The 21,817-nt window shown below is 37.4% G+C and overlaps 1 protein-coding gene across 3 annotated transcripts in view; it reads left to right on the top strand.

Annotated features, from left to right (window-relative positions):
• LOC111148812 (G3BP stress granule assembly factor 2) overlaps positions 1-21,817 on the top strand; it is a 34,262-nt gene that overhangs the window by 2,262 nt on the left and 10,183 nt on the right. For all 3 annotated transcript variants that reach the window (XM_022505629.1, XM_022505628.1, XM_022505630.1), the window contains exons 2-7: positions 14,593-14,711; positions 17,120-17,201; positions 18,215-18,388; positions 19,221-19,311; positions 20,280-20,382; positions 20,901-21,081. In XM_022505629.1, the coding sequence (XP_022361337.1) occupies positions 14,617-14,711; positions 17,120-17,201; positions 18,215-18,388; positions 19,221-19,311; positions 20,280-20,382; positions 20,901-21,081 (726 nt within the window). In that variant the 5' untranslated portion in view covers positions 14,593-14,616. The remainder of the gene's footprint in view (positions 1-14,592; positions 14,712-17,119; positions 17,202-18,214; positions 18,389-19,220; positions 19,312-20,279; positions 20,383-20,900; positions 21,082-21,817) is intronic.

The raw sequence follows: 21,817 nt of genomic DNA on the forward strand, positions 1-21,817 counted from the left end.
AGAAGCAGACTCCCCGTGGAGCTGGGAGCCTGATGCGGGACTCGATCCCGGGACTCCAGGATCATGACCTGAGCTGAAGGCAGTCGCTTAACCAACTGAGCCACCCAGGCGCCCGTGTGTTTAGATTCTTAACAGCTTTCTTTATCCTGCGAAATTGTTGTTGATTACTCATTATCAGGATTGAACATTAATTCTCTATCAGGTTACTTTAAGACTTCCCACATTTTACACGGAGTTGATACAGAGGTGGAGAATGACCCCTTTTCAAGGCGGTTTCGTAGGTACAAACTTAAGGGTTGCTTTTGAATTTAAATTCAGTAGAATTTAATTGACAAACAGGACTTACTCTCCATTGATTGACACTTGTTTAAGAGCTGCTAGGACAGATTTGGTTCTTATCCCAGAACTCTGGACTGGCTTCAGAAGCAATAGAAGTTGTTTCTTGACGGCTGTTAATATCCTCAGTTTATTCATATCTTTTAATTTCTAGATAGTTTACCTTATTTTGGTACACACCGTAGATACTTTGGGATGACTCTTGGATTTTTTTTTTTTTTGTATTATGTTACTGCCCTCTCCTTTTTCAATTATCCCAACAGTATCAAATAAGCTAGCAGTTGGACTTCAGAAGATTTTTATATTTGCATCCATAGCTGTTCTTTTTAAATGTTTGCTCTTAACCAGGTGTACTGAAAATACCACTAGAGACAGGAGACCTGATTTTAAATCCTCTTATAACTCTGAGGGACCTTCTAAACTCCTTAGGCTCTCTAACCATCAGTTTTCCTTTTCTGCAAATGAAGTTAAATATCCTATCTATTTCAAGGAGATAAAGGAATATGTAGGTTACTTGTTAAACTTTAAAGGGTAATATAAATATATGCTTTTATTTTCGTGGCACAGCTTTTCCTTTTCATAATGCTTGGTCAATTTTAAGAGCTTCTGAGCTTCAAAGTTTGCCTCCTTCACTTTGGGGTCTGAGAAAAGTCTTACTTAATCTACAGCTACCTTTTATTTATTTCTACCACTGGTGCTTAGATCTTGTTTTGTGATATTTTCATTCTATGGTCTGCCACAACAAATTAAAGGTTTCTGCTTTTTTTTTTTTTTTTTTAAGATTTTATTTATTTATTTGACAGAGAGAGATCACAAGTAGGCAGAGAGGCAGGCAGAGAGAGAGGAGGAAGCAGGCTCCCTGCTGAGCAAAGAGCCCGACACTGGGCTCCATTGGAGCACCCTGAGATCAGGAAGTCGAAGGCAGAGCCCCAGCCCACTGAGCCACCCAGGTGCTCTGAAGGTTTTAGCTTTAAATAGCTATTCATCGTTGGGGGCGACTGGTTGGTTCAGTTGGTAGAACATGGGACTCTTGATCTCACAGTTCTGAATTCCAGCCCCACGTTGGGTGTAGGGATTACTTAAAAATAAAAAATCTTATGGGGTGCCTGCGTGGCTCAGTCGTTAAGTATCTGCCTTCAGTTCAGGTCATGTGGGATTCAGCCCAGCATTGGCCTCCCTGCTTGGTGGGGAGACTCCTTCTCCCTCTCCTACTCCCCCTGCATGTGTTCCCTCCCTCTCTCTCTATTTTTCTCTCAAATAAATGGATAAAATCTTTTAAAAAATCTTAAAAAGGTTCATTGCTGTTTTGATTGGTGAAGAGCTCTGTAGTTTCAGAAAGTTCCAGTTTTAATATGTGGTTAGGTGTGGAGATTGGGAATAGTCCGTGGCTCAGTGAGAAATGGCCGGGGCCTGACTAGTGTGACCCCCAGCTCTGAGTAAGGGGCTCTACAGGGGAAAGGGAGTTAAGTATCCAATATTAGAGATAAGCTGTGTCCTAGCATAGACCATAGCCTTTGGTAACACAGATTCTTTATTATAAAGAAATGCATCCTGGGGCGCCTGGGTGCCTCAGTGGGTTAAGCCTCTGCCTTCAGCTCAGGTCATGATCCCAGGGTCCTGGGATCGAGCCCCACATCGGGCTCTCTGCTCGGCAGGGGCTCTGCCTCCACCTCTCTCTCTGCCTGCCTCTCTGCCTACTTGTGATCTCTGTCTGTCAAATAAATAAATAAAATCTTTAAAAAAAAAAAAAAAAAGAAAAGCCATCCTGTTCCTAGAGATCTTACTTTTTTTTTTTTTTTTTAAAGATTTTATTTATTTATTTGACAGAGAGAGATCACAAGTAGACGGAGAGGCAGGCAGAGAGAGAGAGAGAGGGAAGCAGGCTTCCTGCTGAGCAGAGAGCCCGATGTGGGACTCGATCCCAGGACCCTGAGATCATGACCTGAGCCGAAGGCAGCGGCTTAACCCACTGAGCCACCCAGGCGCCCCGAGATCTTACTTTTTTTATAGAAATCAAGATATAGTACATGTAACTTTACAGTGCTGAAACAAGACTTTTGTAGATTTAAAATTTTTTGTAATTTTCTTTTTATTTCCTGTTTTTTGTTGTTTTTGTTTTGTAAGGTGACATACTATCTCAGCTTCTCAGCAATTTTCATTTTGGCTATTTTTTCAAAACATTGAAATGGCCATCAAAATATGACATGAAATTTCACATCAGTAATTTGCCCTGAGTGAAAGTCCTGTCTCGATTCCCCCACCCCCAACTGCTTGACCAAAGATGCTACAGTTATCACTCTTTATAAATGGTGGTCAGGACACTCCAGGCTCCTCAAAGAGTGAGTTTTTGACTGTGTGTTTTGATGTTTATATATTGTGGTTGCAGCCAGGTGTTTGAAGTTAACAGTAATAGTTAGATTTTATGGTTTATATTGATCTAGTCATTTTATCAATGTATGGAGAAGTTCCTTTTCCTTTAATGAGAATGGAGATGCCATTGCACAGATCCCCAAGATTAAAGAGAACTAATGGAATACATTATTTTGCTTGTATTACCACGTCTTTTTAATTGTAATCTGCTCTGAAAACTATTTTGCTATAGTAGATCTAAAAAATTAATTCATTTTCTTGCCCAAGTGTATACATAGCCTTTACTACATTATTGAAATCATACCTTGTAAATTTTATACCGTGTTTAGTGTTTTCTTTGATGGTTTTAACGTCTTTGATAATATTTTAATGACTGCATATGAATTGATGTTTTATATTATAGTCTGGGCTCACTTTATTATATTTTTGTTTCTAAGACCATTAATACCAGGTTACAAAAAATTATATCAAATAAGCATATCAGATGTTTTTTAAATCAGCTTTTGGAAACCTTGGACAGTGTACCTTAGAATCCTAGGCAATAAGCTTTTCTTTTATCTTTTACTTTTTCTTTTTCCAGTGAGTTTTACTTTACTACTCATTCTGTAATTGCTCAGTTTTAATTCCAGCATGGTATTAGTCTGTTTTCCCCATCTCTCAGCCTCCTCAGTCCCATCTTCAATTAGTTGGTAATATTTAAACACACTTAAACTTGAACCATAAATTGTCACTAATGTAGGCATAATGTCAGGGATTGCCTTTTTGTTTTACTACTAGTGGTGAATGAATTCTCACACTCTTGGCCTTTATTCTAGAGTCATGTTTTTCTTTCTTTTTTTTTTAAGTTTAGTTATTTCTTTTGGTAATCTCTACATGTGTGTGGGCTCATACTCAAAATCCCCAGATTAAGAGTTGCTTGTTCTACTGACTGAGCCAACCAGGCACCCCTAGAGCCATGTTTTCTAACCAGTAACATACATGTATCTGTTAGAAGGTTATCAGAAATTAAATGAAAATTTTAGAGTAGTATTTAATGTCTTACCAGTGGTGTTAAGAATTGGTATATAGCTTGCACTGTTTTCTTTTTCCTCTAGACCCATGAGGTTTTTTTGTTTTGTTTTGTTTTTTTTTAAATCATGCTTTTTTCCAAAGATGGGGTTTGTAAATTATTCTGCAGTTTGATTATTACTTTTGCGGACTGTATTTTGTCCACATTTATAACTTTCTTATTTTCCCCTATTTTAAATGAGTGCATAGTTTTCTATTTTACAGCTTTCCATTTTCCTGTTGATGGACATTTAGACTGCTTTATTTTCTTTTGTGGCAGTGAAACAACTTTGAATATACATCTTTGTAAAATTGCATGTCTGTTTCTTTGTAGTGTATCTTAGAAGTGGAATTATTGGTTATATGCTTTCATTTTTAATCAATTTTATTAAAACCATAAAATTACATCTCCAAAAGGTTATAACAATTTATATTTTCACCAACACTGTGGAAGAGCCCATTAACCCACACCCTTAACAGTACTGGATATTACCAGTAATTTTCAGTTTTGTTAATTTTATAAGTAAAAGGTGTCAACTTTGAATAAATTGCCTTTTTTTGAACTGGATATTCTTGATTTCAGGGTATCATGGTTCCCTTACATTGTGTTAAGGAATTTTCCATAAATGTTCATGAAATGATTGACATAATGAAGCATGATTGTATTGCTAAATTTAAAATTTGGGGAATAATTTACTAGTAGAGATCACTCTTCTTGTGCAGTTTAATGACTTTAGACAGACCTAGAGTCATGGAACCATGACCAGCCACAATCAAGATAGTAAGATAGTCCCATTACCCCGGAAGTTCTCTCCTGTTCTTTATAGTCCTTTCTACCTCCAGCCTTTGATCTGATTTAACCCTATAGTTTTGCATTTTACAGAATGTTCTATCAGTAGAATCAGGTAATACCAACTTTAGCTTTCAGTAATGCTTTTTTTTTTTTTTTTTTTTTTTTTAAGTTATGCGAGATCGAGGTGTTTTTCTGGATACAAATCCTTTTTCAGATATGTATTCTACAGATGCTTTTTTCAGACTGGCTTGTCTTTTCATTTTCTAAATGATGACTTTAAATGAAAGGTTGTACATTTTGATGGAGGTCCAATTTGCAGGGGGTTTTTTTTCCTTTCTGTGTCTTATCTAAAATATTTAACCTAAGGCTAGAAAAGTTTTCTTCTAGAAACCTAGAGTTTTAGGTTTTACATTTGTCTGTGGTCCCATTTCAAAATAATTTTTGTACGTGGGTGCCAAGTATGAGTCAGACTTCCTTTTGTTTTTAATGTGCGGATGTCAGGTTGTCCCCAAATCATTTGTTGAAAAGATAAAATTACCTTTGAAAAGAAATTGGCTATATTGTGTGGGTCTGTTGTAATGCTCATTTTGGGGGGGATTTCTAAAATTTCTAAAAGTTCTTAAAATTATTTGTGCCAAAACTGCTATACTTGATTTGTTTGGACCTTTAATCACAAAACTCTCTGACTTCATATTACAGTAGTAGTAAGTATTCTTGTAGATGACTGTGTACGAATATGCATTTACATATAAATAAGCACAGGACTGTAGCTGATGGACTTTATTTTTTATTTTAAAAGATTTTATTCATTTGAGAGAGAGACAGAGCACAGGCAGGGGGAAGGGCAGAGGGAAAGGGAGAAGCAGACTTCCAGCTGAGCTCGGAGCCTGACATGGGGCTCTATCTCATCCAGGAGATCATGACCTGAGCTGAAGGCAGACACCTAACCATCTGAGCCACCCAAGTGCCCCAGTGATTGACTTTAAAGATAGCTTGAGGGGACCTGGGTAGCTCAGTCATTAAGCTTCTGCCTTCCGCTCAGGTCATGATCCCAGGGTCCTGGGGATTGAGGCCCGCATCTGGCTCCCGGCTCGGCGGGAAGCCTGTTTCTCCCTCTCCCACTCCCCCTGCTTGTGTTGCCTCTCTCGCTGTGTCTGTCTCTGTCAAATAAATAAATAAAATCTTAAAAAAAATAAAGATCATTTGAAATTGCATGCTTAATGTGTTTATTCATTAACATTCCTTCGTAGTTTTATTCATTAGCTATTGAAGTATCTTCGTAGTTTAGTTGTTGCTTCTCTTAGGGCTTTAGTATCAGAATTGTGCAGATTTTTTTTAATCCTATTAAATGTACAGCAGTGGTGGATGCTGCAAAGATTATGTCTTGAGTATCTCCTGGAAGCATAACACTGCTGGGCTTATGCTTTTAGCGTTAGCATGGAGGAGTCTTCGGAATAGGAGAGGGATGTGCCTGTGCTCTTGTACATATATTATTAGGATTGAGTGCATTAATAAGAGCTGAAGAAGACATCTACCATACTAAGAAGAAGAAATGGTTAATCCTTCTTGGTGGACCCTAGTTAGGAAAACCAGAGGTAGAATTGGAATGAGATCTTGAGCAGGTTTTTGAAGAGTAAACAGGGGCAGGATTTGGTGGCGTGAGGTTTTGAGGAGATAGTCATCCCCTAAAAATTTTCTTTTAGCTTTGGCTTGAGATACTTATTCATTCTTTGCATGTCCAGTGTTTATGCCTGTTCCAGTTTTCAAATGGTATATTCTTTGTGATAGGGCTGTAGCATTTATCACATAGTTGTGTGTGGGAATTTTGTCTCCCACTGGACTTTAAATTTCTCTGGAGCAGCAGATCAAGTCCTTCAAGTTCATCATTGTTTTTTCTTGAGTAGTTTCTGATACATATATAGTAGACATTCATTGAATATTGGAAGAATTTGTGTTTCCCACCTATTCATCCATCTTAGGTTGAATGAAATAAGACAGTGGCCTAAAGAATGAAAATTGTAGGTTCAGGAAATGGTGGACAGTGGCATAGTGTTCTTTGAACACAGAATTTGTTACAGAGGTGAAAAGTGTGATGGGAAATAAATTTGCAGAATTTATCAGGACCATGAATGTCAGACTGGATCTGTGGCGTAGCTTATACTTCAAATTAAATGCAGGTGTTTGAATTGTACTCTGTTAATGTATTCTGCACATGATAAAGAGGCTTGGAAGATTAGAGGAAGGTGTAGAGTATAAATTCAGTGGGAGTGGAAAGAATGGGGCAAATTCCGAGAGACTTGAGTTGTCAGGATTTCACAGTTTGAAGCTTAAAGAAGGAAAGTCACTTAGGACTGAGCATTCTACCCAAGAAGATGGTGGCATCATTAACAGAAATACCGAAAGCATTTTGAGGGATGCATATATTGGTACCCTGTGAGGGCGTGTATGGATATTCAGCGTGGGGTTAAAATGTAAAATTTGAGTTCATGGTAGAGACTAGATTTGCATTTAGGTAGATAAGAGAGCTAAAGCCATTAGACTCTGAAATTGCCAGGTTAGAAGACAGAACTTTGAGAACTTCTGCATTTTGGTGAGAAGTTGCCTTGTGGTAGAAATCTAGAAGCATTAGGAGGAGGTTATCAACAATGCTAATGCAGACAAGTGGAAGACTGGGAAGTCACTGGATTTTTTAAGAATTGTGATTTTCCAGCTTTCCGGGCCAATAGTGCTCTTGCAGACATGAAAACCCGCTGGACTTTGTGCAAGAAGTGTGGCAAGCACCAACCCTAGAAAGTGACACAGTACAAGAAAGGCAGAGATTTTCTTTATGCCTAGGGAAAGTGGCGTTATGACAGGAAGCAGCGTGGCTGTGGTGGGCAGACTAAGCGGATTTTCTGGAAAAAGGCTAAAACTGCAAAGAAGATTGTCTTGTGGCTTGAATGTGTTGAGCCCATTTACAGATCTAAGAGAATGCTGGCTATTAAAAGATGCAAGCATTTTGAACTAGGAGGAGATAAGAAGAGAAAAGCTTTTAAGATGGAAATAAAGTAGTGGCCATCAATTTTAAAAAATTGTGACTTTTCAGAGAATGATATTTAAGGGAGAGCTCAGATTATATTTGAGAGGAGAGTTGAGGAAGATTAATGCAGTTAGTAATTTAGGGAACAATGTGATTATTAAAGTGCCATGAAGACGACTCAAAGTACTTTGAGAATTCAAAGGAAAGACAGTTATAGTTTATAGAAGAACCAAGAAAGATTTTCAGGGGTACCCAAAAATGCATAGAATTTCAGTCATTACAGATAGGAAGTTATGGAATGAGTATTGGAGTGGGAATCAAAGGTCTTGGTTTAATAGACTTTTAGAATCCTAGCGTTGGAACAACCTAATCTAATGTTGTTAGACATAGATTATTATACTATATTTCTGTTAAATTGTTTAGTCAGTCTCTGGAATAAATACTTACAATAACTGGCTATTTATGAAGTAGCTCTATTCTGGTTATTTCTGCATTAAGTTGAACCTCAGTCTACCCTTTGGACCTAACTACTGTTCAGCCAGTATTTAGCTTTTACAAAGAAGAATTGTGTTCATTTTAGACATTACATCTATGTTGTAGCCTGAGATTGTTGGCTTTGTGGGCAGCTCCATTATACTAGTGATTCACCAAACTTACTTTTAACCAGGAAGTAAGCAAAAAACCTAAGTACTTAACTAAAAGCTGAAGTTTTATTAGTCAAAGAAGGAACCAAAAATTCCTTTGGTTGATGACAGGTTTTTTTTGTTGTTTGTTTGTTTTGTTTTTTAAGATATTTGAAATCACAGTATATTGTAGGATGAAGCCCAGCGTGACTTTTTTTCTTTCTTGTGTATATGTTTACTTTTCTTTCTCTCCTCCACTTCCCTCTCAATGGTACTAAGAGATTCAGAAAAGATAGTGGCAATTGATAGCAATTTCCCATGAGAGCTGGAGTAGATATGTTTCAGGTATTAGTCTAGGCAAACGGAGAGGAATCATTTTAAGAAACGAGAATGAATTAAAAGGGAGCACCTGGGTGGCTCAGTGGGTTAAAGCCTCTGCCTTCCGCTCAGGTCATAGTCCCAGGGTCCTGGGATCGAGCCCCACATCGGGCTCTCTGTTTAGTAGGGAACCTGCTTCCTCCTCTCTCTTTGCCTGCCTCTCTGCCTACTTGTAATCTCTTTCTGTCAAACAAATAAATAAGATCCTTAAAAAAAAAAGGAATGAATTAAAGGATGTTGATGAAGATACACGATATATGGGGATTTTAAGTGGGATAAAGGTGGAAAGTAGAATGATGATCTTTGAAGTAGTTGAGACTCTAAATAGTGAGGGAAACCAGATATAATCATGTTGGTATCTGGATGAATAAAAAGGACTGATTGTTTTTAATTAACAAGGAAAAGTACATTTTACAGTATGCATCCCAGTGTGACAGAATTCTCCAGATTTTCAAGTGTTCATGGAAAAAGTGGGGTTTAATACATGTAATTTTACTTTATCTAAAAAGATTTTAGGAGATAATTGCTCTTTTAAAAAAAAAAAAGATTTTATTATTTATTTGACAGACCACAACTAGGCGGAGAGGCGGGGGAAGAGAGCCGATGCAGGGCTCCATCCCAGGACCCTGAGATTCTGACCTGAGCTGAAGGCAGAGGCTTAACCCACTGAGCCACCCAGGCACCCCATTAATTGCTCTTATTTTTGAAGGTGCTAGAGCTAACAACCAAATGAAGAAGATACTTTTTGCACATAAGTATCTTTTAATTTTGGCTGTCTTTGTTGTATTGTATAGTCTTGTAGGTTTGACCAGAGATCATATCTCAATTTGTAAATTAGAAAATTAAGATCCAAGTAGGTCATAACTTTTTCATGGCCTTAGAGAGTTAAAATCTTTTTCTGTCCCATGTTCAGTGTAGTGTGGGGGGGCACCTGGGTGGCTCAGTTGGTTAAGTGTCTGCCTGCAGCTCAGTCATGATCCTAGGATCCTGGGATCGAGCCCTGCATCTGGTATTGGGCTCCCTGAGCCTGCTTCTCCCTCTCCCTCCACCTCTCCCCGCCCCCTCGTGCTCTCTTTCAAAGAAATAAAGATCTTTTTAAAAATGGTTTTAATTTTTAAAAATTAAAAACATTTTAGGGGTTCCTAGGTGGCTCAATCAGTTAGGTGTCTGCGTTCCGCTCAGGTCATGATCCCAGAGTTCCAGGATTGAGCCCACATCCAGTTCCCTGCTAAGCAGGGAGCCTGCTTTTCCCTCTGCCTCTCCCTCTCCTCATGGCCTCTCTCAAATAAAATCTAAAAAAAAAAAAAAAGAAAAAGAAAAACAGGAAATTATTAAAAAAAAAGAAGTGGAAGGACCCACATCCCAGAATTTGCTTACCTAAGAGTTGGGTAATTTGCTGTGAATAATAAAAACAGCACAGTTGTTCCTGTAATCATATTTATTCTGAATGTGTAATTTGGATCTTTTGATTTTCCTCCTAACCAGATTCTTGTATACATGGTTGTGTGTGAATTATAAATGCACACTTTTTAGTACTCAATTTTCCAATCTTAACTTCCTGTAGCTACCCAAACTACCTATCGGTGGTTCGTTTATAATTTTTTTTTTTAAGATTTTATTTTTATTTATTTGGCACAGAGAGATCACAAGTGGGCAGAGGCAAGCAGAGAGTGAGGGGGAAGCAGGCTCCCTGCTGAGCAGAGAGCCCCATGAGGGGCTCGATCCCAGGACCCTGAGATCATGACCTGAGCCCAAGGCAGAGGCTTAATCCACTGAGCCACCCAGGCCCCCGGTTCATTTATAATTTCATCCTAATGCTTCTTTGATGCCTTATGTATTGCACTGTTAATTTTCCTACTCAAAGGGAGAAAATGGGAAGATGGGCAAGATGCAGATGTTTGTGTAGAACAAATAAATCAATGTGTCATTAAAAAATAGATAAGTCGGGTGTTACTTTTTTCCCTTTTGCCTCTAATATCTTTATTTTCTGGTTGATGTGATTAATTTCCACCACTTACACTTTAGCCCACTAAATTCTGACTCACTTTAAATCAGTTAGTAGTGAAGTAACTGCTTTGTAAGTAGTTAAATTGTAGCACCATCCATTAGTAACTTCTTTTCGTTTTGTCATTCCCGTGGAAGCCTCTCTATGCCTAAAGATGGACTCTGCCTAGACTCTGTATAGCTTTTTGTTTAGCCTTTTACCAGATAAGTATTGCCTTACCTCATCCACCATTTGAGGTTCACTTTTTTCTTTTCCCTTTAAAAAAAAAAAAAAAAAGTTTATTTATTTATTTATTTGACAGAGAGAGAGAGAGAGAGAACACAAGCAGGGGAAGTTGGCGGGGTTCGGGGGAGGGGGGTGCTGATGTAGGCTTCCCGCTGAGCAGGGAGCCTGCTGCCTCGCTAGATCCCGATCAGGACCTGAGCCCTGAGCCACAGACGCATAAACCTACTGAGCGACCCACACACCCCTGAGGTTCACTTTTCAAGTTACCTCCTTTGGATAATTTATTGAATAATAATCTTGTAAAAGTTGCCTTCACTGTGTGTCTACCTTTCCTGTCTGTCTGATGTGTACTGATGATGTGACCACCACACTTTCGTGATTGTATATATACAACATATATATAGGTGGTGGGCATTTGAAAGCCTCTCAGATGTTTTTACAATAAGTCTTTAGTGTATTTTGACATTTCTTTGATACTGATAAATGTATTCACTGTGTTTTGTTTTGTTTTGTTCTTTACTTTGGTTATATGTATGTGACAAAAATGGTAAGTAAATCTATCCTTTATAAATGTGATGGAGGATTTGGGATAAATGACAAAGTGTCATTGTAGAAAATCTGTAAATAAGGAAGAGAAGGAAGAAAAACATGGGAATCTCCAAATCCATAGCCAGTCCCTAAGAGCGTATATATTCACCATTTGAACAAAACTGTTTTATATGTAGCTGTTTTATTTAGAGGATAAGTTAATATCTTCCCACGTCTTAGTGTTATTTTCGCATCAGTTACAGTATTAAAGCATGTATTCGTTTTCAGATTTTTTTTATTATGAAAAATTTTACTAGATAAGTCTACCGTTCTTCACACTTCACCATCATTCAAAATAAAAATACTATGTTGTTGAGCTTTGTTACTTTAAATGTAGCAAATGAGAATTCATTTATGCATTAGGATTTGTTAGTCTTTATTGGAAGTTTTTAGGTTTGCTGGGGAACTAATGGCCCCTGAAATGACACTATCTGATTCTGCTTTGTGAATTAAATTTTTCTTTTCTTTTTTTAAAAAAAGAGTTTAATTGTAGGTGGTGCAGAATTCAAGGTAGAACAAAGACTGCAAAGCAGACTGGCAGGATTCTCGGCTGGGTTTACTCTTACCTTAACAGCTAAGGTAGCAATGGCTGAGTAATAGGAAGTAAAGACAAGATGATGAGTCCCACCGTATGGATTTTTTTTTCCTTTTTTTTTCTTTTCCGAAGTTTATTCTTGAATGTATAACAGCTCCGACACAACACTTCATTCTGGCCATAGGTGGCAACAGATGTAAATGGCAGAGAATCCAGATGTTTTTAAACAGCAACGGAAGTAGGGGGTCACCAATCTCCTGATGGAGACACAAGGAGCTGCTTGCTTTTTGCCAGATTTCTCAGTTTCCCCTGTGGCCTGGGGGCCCTTCCACATAGCCTTTACTTGAGCTTCTCCAGCTTCTTCTTTGTTTCTGTTGGAAAGCGATCTCTTCCTCGTCCATCTCCTTGAACTGCTTCAAAGGCTTCTTGCCACTGCCTCATCCCCAGACGCTGCCACGAAAGCAGTAAATTAACTATTTTTGAAAGCAAGTGAGGCATAAAAATTTTAACAGATTTGTGGGTTTTGTATTTTGTTTCAAGACTTTTAAAAGGAGAGAAAACCTAATAGAGCATTATGTGAAAGTTGAATTGGGAGTTGTTCGAATTCTGTAGAGCTACAATCTTGCCTGTAGGCTCTGCCATGGTTTATTTATACACACTTTATTTATTTACATGAGAGAGAGAGAGAACGCAAGAGCCGGGGTGGGGGCAGAAGGAGAGGGACAGGCAGACTCCCCACTGAGTGTGGAGCCCTCCCCCCAACTCAGGGCTTGATTCCAGGACTCTGAGATCGTAACCTGAGCTGAAGTCAGCTGAGCCACCCTGGTGGCCCTCCTAATTTTTATTTAAAAACATTATCACAGTTGTAATGATTCTGGCAGGTTATCTTTGGCTATAAATTTTTTTGTTTAAAGGAAACCTAGGGTAGGGCTCCTGGGTGGCTCAGCTGTTCAGGTTGTGATCCCAGGGTCCCACATCGCTCTCCCTGCTCTGCGGGAGGCCTGCTTCCCCCTGCCCCCCACCCCTGTGTTCCTTCTCCCTCTGTGTCTCTCTGTCAAATAAATAAAATCTTTTTTAAAAAAATAAAGGAAGCCTAGGGGCACCTGAGTGACTCAGTCGGTTAAGTGGGACTCTCGGTTTTGGCCCAAGTCGTGATCTCAGGGTTGCGATTGAGCCCTGTGTCTTCTGTGCTGATCATGGAGCCTATTGAGGATTCTCTCTCTCTCTCTCTCTCTCTCTCTCTCTCTCTACCCCTTCCCTCTCCCCCTACCTCTCTTACAAAAAAACCCAAACAAACCTACATTGAGATTATTTGTTAAGCAGGAATTTAAACTGTATGCCACTTTGCCCAGTAAATACACACAAATACTGAGGGTTGGTTTTTTTTTTTTAGTACTTTTAAGTGTAATAGGAAAGGATATTTGATTATAAATATATATATTTAAACAAGTAATATTTAACTTTCTCCCCCCCCCCTTTTCCAGTTCCTAATGTTGTAATTTTAACTGTTCGGGGTCTATAACCATGTGTAAGTCACTTACTTTAAATGATTGTGTTTCTATTTATATCTTGTATTTGTTTTTCTTATTTTTAAGCCTCCTGCCTGTCAACATAGACCCTCCTTCCCCCTGCCTTGACTCGTCTGTTTTTCTTGATCTTACCTTTGAGATTTGTGCTTAGCAGTACTTTATCATAGTGCCTAACCCGTTCTGTTTCCTATGTGCTTGTTTCCAATCCATGACGGATTATATAAACTTTTCAGTTTTATTTTAATTCCAGGTAACATACAGTTAACAGTTAGTTTCAGGTGTACAGCATATGGATTCAGCACTTGCATCCATCACCCTGTGTCGTTCACCTATTTAATCCGTCCCCCAACCCGCCTCTCCTCTGGTAACCATCAGTTTGTTCTCTGGAGTTAAGGGTATGTTTCTTGATTTGTCTCTTTAATTTTTTTTTTCCTTTTGCTTTGTTTTGTTTCTTACATTCCATCATATTATAAACTTCTTGAGGGCTGAAGTCTTAATCTTATTCCCCAGGCTGTTCCCTTTATTAAAAAGAGCACCTGGCAATGTATTGATGCTTTTTACTTAGTTAATGAAAAGAAATACTGGACATACACCAAATGTAAAAAAAAAAAAAAGTCTCTGAGTACTCAGGTTATTGCTGATTTTTAATGGTAATTATTATCATTTTGAAGCAGTGAAATAATTCTAAAGGAGAGTGAATACAGAGAAGATATAAGTTGGCACTTTCCCATAGTAAGTCTAATCTCCAGGTCCTGACGTGTGCCTTCTGCCTAGTTTTCCAAAATAAACCATTGGAATCCAGGGACATAGATTATAGTCCCTGGAGGAGAGAGGTACTGTGACTGGAAAAGACTTGGTTATGGTGTTCATACTGTGAGGCAGGGGTACTTTATTGGGAATAAGAAAAAGAACTGTGTGGAGGTTGGGAGGGGGGAAGGCATTGAGGAATAGAGACAAAGAGGAACTTCAGATGTTGGAAGTTACCAGTAGTTGTTGGGAATTTATTATTTTGTTGTTGCAAATTGTTTTTCAATAAATACATTACTTTTCTTTATTCCTGTTTGTATGGCTAAGAAAACTTACTTCCTGGAAATTTACAAAGATGACTTTTTAATAGTTACCATTCTTGTGTTTGCTCCCTTAGCATTTGACATTGTGCAGCAAAGAAATGGTTATGGAGAAGCCCAGTCCGCTGCTTGTAGGGCGGGAGTTTGTGAGGCAATATTATACTTTGCTGAATAAAGCTCCAGAATATTTACACAGGTAAATTTTAAATGGATTATTTAGTGTTTTTATTTAGTTTTGTTTTCTTGAATAGGACTACGTAGTATTTTTGTCTTTCTTGTTTCATGTTCTGATTTTTTTTTGCAAACCATAACCAATACTTTATCTAACGGCCAAAACTGTTTTTTCAGGTTTTTTAAAAAATGAGATCTCAGCGGTTCCTGGGTAGCTCAGTCAGTTAATTGTCCAGTTCTTGATCTCAGCTCAGGCCTTGATCTCAGGGTTTTGAGTTCAAGCCCTGTTTGGAGCTCCACAAAAAAAAATGAAATCCGTGGTGAAAAAATGCTTCACGTTTTATCCCATTATATAACATATGCATATCTATGTACAAACATGTACACAATTATATCCTTCAGTATTTTGTATTTCATTTAAATAAACCTTGGGCCTGACCGTAGGCTAATGGGTTCTAATCTGCAATTTGAAATCATAGTCATTAGTGAACTTTTTTTTTTTTTTTAAGTTCCCTTTGGCAGTGTTAGAAAATGAATCATATAAGTGGTTATACTTGTGGAAATTTCTTCTGATTGATCTTCAAAATAGTACTCCTTGGTAAAACAGCAGTAGTAGCCTTGTTTACTATTTTGGCAGGAGTTGGACATCTGTAAGCTTACTTTTTCCAGAAGTTGAAATGAAATTGATTTATATTGTGAGTAGCATTTACAATTTTTGTTCTTCTGGTGTATTTTAGCAGGTGAAAGATAAGTGAGACTTTTATAAGGATTAGTTTTTGCAAGTATTTGTAGAACACACCACCATGTAAGCTAAGGCATAAATCATTGCCACTTCATATGGAAAGAGCTGTTAAAAAGACTTACTTATGTTCCTTTAGCTGGGTCCTCTTTTGCAAGTGTGCTGGGCATTCTAAAGTTAGATTTTGTAGTATGTCTTGTATTTCATGACATTTTTCTGTAACAAAACCCCTCCTCAAAAAAAAAAAAAAATCCAAAAGTGAATACCTGTGCATTTTTCTAATTATAGAAATAAAAGATGTTCTTGTAGGCAGTGTATGTAAAGGAGTTTTTGGGTGGAGAGGGGAGAATGGAATTAATAAGGACATTCCTTGTCTGAAATTTAGTCTTTATATAATATAGGTATTAGCATTTTTTTTTTTTTTGTAGTGACAGGGTCTCCACAATCATTAAAAAAAAAAAATAATAAACTTGTTTTAAAGTTAGCTTGTGTAACCATTTTACCTATAAATGAAAATCAGTAATTTTTCACTTGTTAACAAACTGTGATCAGTATCCTTTTTCGTGTATCTTTTTGCACCTTTCTAGTTATTTTCTTAAGGTCCTAGAAGTAGAATTGTTAAATCAAAGGTATAATTATTTCTAAGGCTTTTCCTACACTTAACAGTCAAGTTGTCCTCCAAAGAAATGGTAGAAGTTCACATATTTGCCAGTGGTACATGTGAGAAAATAGTGTAAACTTAAAATTATAGGTAGTAGTTAAAAATGTGAACTGTGGAGCTAGACTGTCTGGGGTCATGTCTTAGCAACCCCACTTGATTACTGTGTGGCCTTAGGAGAGTTAATTTAATTTTTTCTGAACTTCAGTTTGCTCATTTCCATAATAGTGCTTATTTCATGAGGTTGTTAGGGGAGGGGTAAATAAATAATATGTAATGCACTGAGAACATTGCTTGGCATAGAGGAAGTCTTACATACGTGTTTCAGTAACAATAGGAGCTGAGTTCTCTTTATGAAAAAATTTTTGCGTGTTTGGTAACCTTAATTTAGAAATATATTAATTCTAATTGCTTTAGGTAATGCAGAGAAATACTAATTTATCATGTACTTAAGAGCAGTATAAAATATTAATGAGATATCAGAAACTGAAATAATGTAGATTTTCTTATTTAGTCTCTGAATTATTTCACTTACTGTAAATCTTAACTAAACTGTTTTAATCTAAGATTTTGGAATTAGTAATCATTTGGAACTTTGAGTAGAATGTTAAACAGCAGCTGATTCCAAAACAAATCTAGATAACTTGAGTTTTTTATCTAAAGGGAAAAACTGGGTCAATAACTACAGCATCTGTATTTAGAATGTATTTTGAATATCTCATTCTTCCACCTCAAAAAATAGATATAATAGGAATTAGATGAGAACTGCAAGCGATTGAATGTATTTCCAGTGTGCCAGGCCGGAATTCTGTCGTTGCTTATTTAATCCTTAAAACAACCCTGTGGAGTAGTTACTATTACTGCGTTTGATAACCAAGGAAACTGCTTAAAGGCTATAAGTAACTTTATCAGGATTATACCACTCCTGAATGACAAAGCCAGACACAGAAGCTATGTCTGTTTTATACCAGAACTCTGCTGCCTCTTAGGCCTCTCTTGACAATTGAATGTTAATGAATTCTCATTGGCTTTATAGGTTTTATGGCAGGAATTCTTCCTACGTCCATGGTGGAGTAGACGCTAGTGGGAAGCCCCAGGAGGCGGTTTATGGCCAAAATGTAAGTACCATTTCATATACATTTTAAGTTTTTTCCCTTTTTTCTTGTGTTAAGATAGTTGGAAACAGTCTTTTTGTGCCAATGGATTTCTTCCCGAATGTACTCATCACTTTAGAAGTTGTGTTACAATAGTTGTTAAATGAGCTTTCAGTTCTTATAAATATCCATTTTGTTTGAAACAAGGTGCTACATTGGGTTGGATACCAAGGAGAAGATAGGAAATTATCTACCCTTGATGTATTTTATTCATGAAACGGTTGAGAACAATAAGTTTATACAGATACGGGCTAAACCTTATGTTCTAGGAGTGCGCAGAAGTATATGTGCTTTATGACATTATATAGAGGATATGGGACTTTAGCTAGATGCTGAATTACAGAATTTGGCCTTACGGTACAAAAGGAAAATAAAAGTAGAAGAAATGGTACAGCAAACCCAGTAAAGTAAAATCAGCTGTGAGGCCAAGGAGTAGTCAACACAGTTTGTATGAATGATTAAAAACGTAATACAGGAGTGCCTGGGTGGCTCTGTCAGTTAGGTGATTGCCTTCGACTCAGGTCATGATCCTAGCGCCCTGAGATCGAGCCCCACATCGGGCTCACTATTTAGCCGGGGGCCCGCTTCTCCCTCTCCTTTTGCCGTTCCCCCTACCTGTTCTCTCTTGCTGTCTCTCTGTCAAATAAATAAATAAAATCTTAAAAAAAAAAAAACAACAACCCAAAACCCAAAAAACAATACAGAATAGTGAGAGAGAGCTATATAAAGCCTGTATTATTGCTTAATATGAGATAGCCATACTGGTCTCTTGCATTGAGCTGTGACATGTTGAAAATGGTGGTTTAGGAACATCAGCCTGGCAGTAATGCGTGTCATGGTGGAAAGGATTCAAATGAGATCGATAGATTATGTAGTTAATATTCTAGAGTTGTGAGGAGATCGGTGAAGCTCAGATGTTATTAAATAATGAAGCGTCACAGCAGTTTGTTTTCCCTCCTTCCTTTCTTCTATTACAGGATATACACCACAAAGTATTATCTCTGAACTTCAGTGAATGTCATACTAAAATTCGTCACGTGGATGCTCATGCAACCTTGAGTGATGGAGTGGTCGTCCAGGTCATGGGTCTGCTGTCTAATAGTGGACAGCCGGAGAGGAAGTTTATGCAGACCTTTGTTCTGGCTCCTGAAGTAAGTTTTCATTTCACTTCATTTTCATTTGTATGATTTTATTTGATTGTTCTCACTTGCTTGAACAGGTTTAGATATGCGTGTAGCTAAACTTGAGAAATTGGCATTGAACCTGTTGACCCTTGAGCAACACAGGGATTTGGAGCACCCACCTCCCTTGCAGTTGAAAATCCATATACAGCTTCTGACTTTTCAGAAACTTTACTAATAGCCTCACGTTGACCAGAAGCCATACTGATGGTATATTTACCATTAACACGTATTTTGTAGCTTATATGTATTCTGTAATTCTGTATTCTTACAATAAAGTAAGTTACAGAAAGGAAAATGGTTATTATATAAGAGAAAATACATTTACAGTACTGTATTGAAAAAACTCATGTCAGCGGACTTGTGCAGTTCAAACTTGTGTTGTTCCAGGAGGCAGCTGTAATTTGAGCTTTGTGTGTGTACACACTTTGCCTGTCTTTTTTATTTTTTTCACCTTGCCTATTTAGAAGTCTACTGATAGAAATGTATCATTAGATTTACTAAGATTAAAGAATTAATATAAAAATATTTTATTTAGTAAGTTATATGTTCAAATGGCAAAGTTTGATGTGTTAGTCTTGGTTCTCTTCTGTTGAGCACGCATCTCTTGAGTTCCAATATATGAATGCTCTTCTATACTACTTTAATATAGCATGTTTAATTTTAGAAGATTTCCCAGAGTCTACATAATATTTCTATAGTGTTAAAATAGATATTGCATATGCCATGTAATTTGTTCTTTTTATGCAGTGCCATATATATGAGTGTTTTTATGGAATATTTGGATTTTGTTTTCCTGTAGGGATCTGTTCCAAATAAGTTTTATGTTCACAATGATATGTTTCGTTATGAAGATGAAGTATTTGGTGATTCTGAACCAGAACTTGATGAAGGTGAGATTAAGATTGAAGGCTTCTATCAGTACTCTTTAAGGACATGAAAAATACGAAACTTAAGTTTGCCTCTATTATAACAGAGTTAAGCCCTCTTTTTTCCTTTTGTTAAAAAGAAATAGGTGTTCATTGTATGACATCATATAAAAATCAGACATAGAAAGTAAAACAATTCAGTCTCATCCTGTATATAACCAAGAGTTATATTGTAGAATTTGGTTGGATCCCACCCTTAGCAATACTTATTTTTATAAAAATGGAATTATGCTAGTTCAAAGCTTGTTCTTTTCTATTTAATATATCTTCATTGGCTGTGAATTTTTTGTTTATATCATAATTATTGATCTTTATATTTGTTTTTATTATCGTACTATTGAATAGATGTGACATAGGAAACTGAGTTACAGTTTAATACCATTTTATTTCCTATCCTTTCCTTTTCTTACTAATAGATCATTTTTAAAAATAAGGGCACCTGCATGGCTTAGTCAGTTAAGTGCCTGACTCCTGAGTTTGACTTAGGTCTTGATTTGCAGGGTCATGAGTTTGAGCCCTGCATTGGGCTCCACACTGGGCTTAGAGCCTACTTAAAAAAGTAAATAAAAGGATCCCTGGGTGGCTCAGTCAGTTAAGTCCCTGCCCTTGGCTCAGGTCATGATACTGGGGTCCTGGGATCGAGTACCACATTGAGATTGTAGCTAAGTGGGGAGCCTGCCTCTGTCTGCCACTCCCCCTGCTTGTGCTCACTTTCTCGCTCTCTCTCTGACAAATAAATAAAATCTTGAAGAAATAAATGACAGTAAATACCAAACTTCATTTTGCTCACGTTTCACTTAAGAGAACAGGGAATGCTTTAGTAAGAACAAGATCAGTGTTTAAAACTATCATATCACTTCCTTAGACATTAAAAACATGCATATGACATTGTTGAGTCTTTTAAAAAAGAAATGTGTGTTCTGTATTGTCAGAATCAGAAGACGAGGTAGAAGAGGAACAAGAAGAAAGGCAACCGTCTCCAGAACCTGTGCAAGAAAATGCGGATAGTGGTTACTATGAAGCTCACCCCGTGGCGTAAGAATAGAGTTTGCTAGCCCGGATTCGTCTGAGCTGTAACGTAGTTGCTAGGTGGTTTGGGTTCCTAGGATTACTCTTAGAAGTCAGTTTTTGATAAAGTTACCTGTCAGGCCAGTATTTGAGTCCCGTGTGTGTGCGTGTGTGTATAAGAAATTTGGAAAGAGTTGTTTTATTTACATAAAAAATTGAACATGGTTTTGCCCAAAACACTGTTTACTTACTGATAATGCAGAATAGTTGAGACAACACAGAGAGCATTTTCTTTTTATAAATATGGGGTTTATTTATAGTTAGTATTGAGATGAACATTTTCAGTAATTTAGTAATTCCATTTAAAAATGTTGGGGTTAAAGAAATGCTGCTTATGACTGTTACTCCCTTCTACCTTCTAGTTCTTATTGGACTTTGGCTTCAGATCAGCTTATTATGAGTTATGCCCATTAGAGAAATGCTCTATTTTATTAGAACTGATCATTTCAGTCATACTAAAAAATGAACAAAATATCTTGTTGTAGTAATGGCATAGAGGAGCCTTTGGAAGAATCCTCTCATGAACCTGAACCTGAGCCAGAATCTGAAACAAAGACTGAAGAACTAAAGCCACAAGCGGAGGAGAAGAACTTAGAAGAGTTAGAGGAGAAGTCTACTTCTCCTCCTCCTGCCGAACCTGTTTCTCTGCCACAGGAACCACCAAAGGTTAGATCAGAGGAGCTCTTTAGGCCTGTAGCAGCATACTTGGACATTTGGTGCCATTGATGAAGCATGACCTTTGTTCTATTATGTTAAATCGTTGAATATAGTAAACTATGCTTTTTTATGTATTTGAAAGCTGTGGGGTTTTGCAATCCTGAGGAAATTTCTTTGTATTTATGTTCCCCCTCCTCCCCGCCAAATACCCCTAAGAGTGAAATTTAGGGTTAATCCTTGTCTGTACACAGTGTTTAATCTCTTACGTGAAATTATTTGAGTCCATGTATAAAGCTGAGAGTTGCTCTTCCATTCTGTATAAGTCCTCTGGGCACGGATGCAACTGGAGTCATGAAATCTCCCAACTTAAACAAGTTGGCCTATGAAAAGAAGAGATACCATTATTTCTGGTTAAAATGGGAGCAATTTCCTTACTACACCAATTAAACTACCTTGGAAAGAAAAGTGACACCCATAGTGTATCATTTAAGCCTACCTAAAACATCTTTTATCTTTCTGTAAAGTGGAAGGTTAAAGTATATATGGGTAGTGAGAGGAGATTCCTTGTTCAATTTGTGAATGTCTGTTAACGTTTCCAGTGAGTACTCTCTTCTTTCCTATCCTTCCCCGCAACACCATCACACACCTTATCTTCCCGCCAAAGGGGAAAGAAACTGGTTCTGTTAGGTTCTTACTTTTCTAGCATGTGTAGTTAGTGGTTTTGTTTTCCATTGCTCATCTCCTT

This window comes from Enhydra lutris, unplaced genomic scaffold, assembly GCF_002288905.1.
Source record: "Enhydra lutris kenyoni isolate GAN:26980312 unplaced genomic scaffold, ASM228890v2 scaffoldscaffold21, whole genome shotgun sequence".
Classification (NCBI taxonomy): Eukaryota; Metazoa; Chordata; class Mammalia; order Carnivora; family Mustelidae; genus Enhydra; species Enhydra lutris.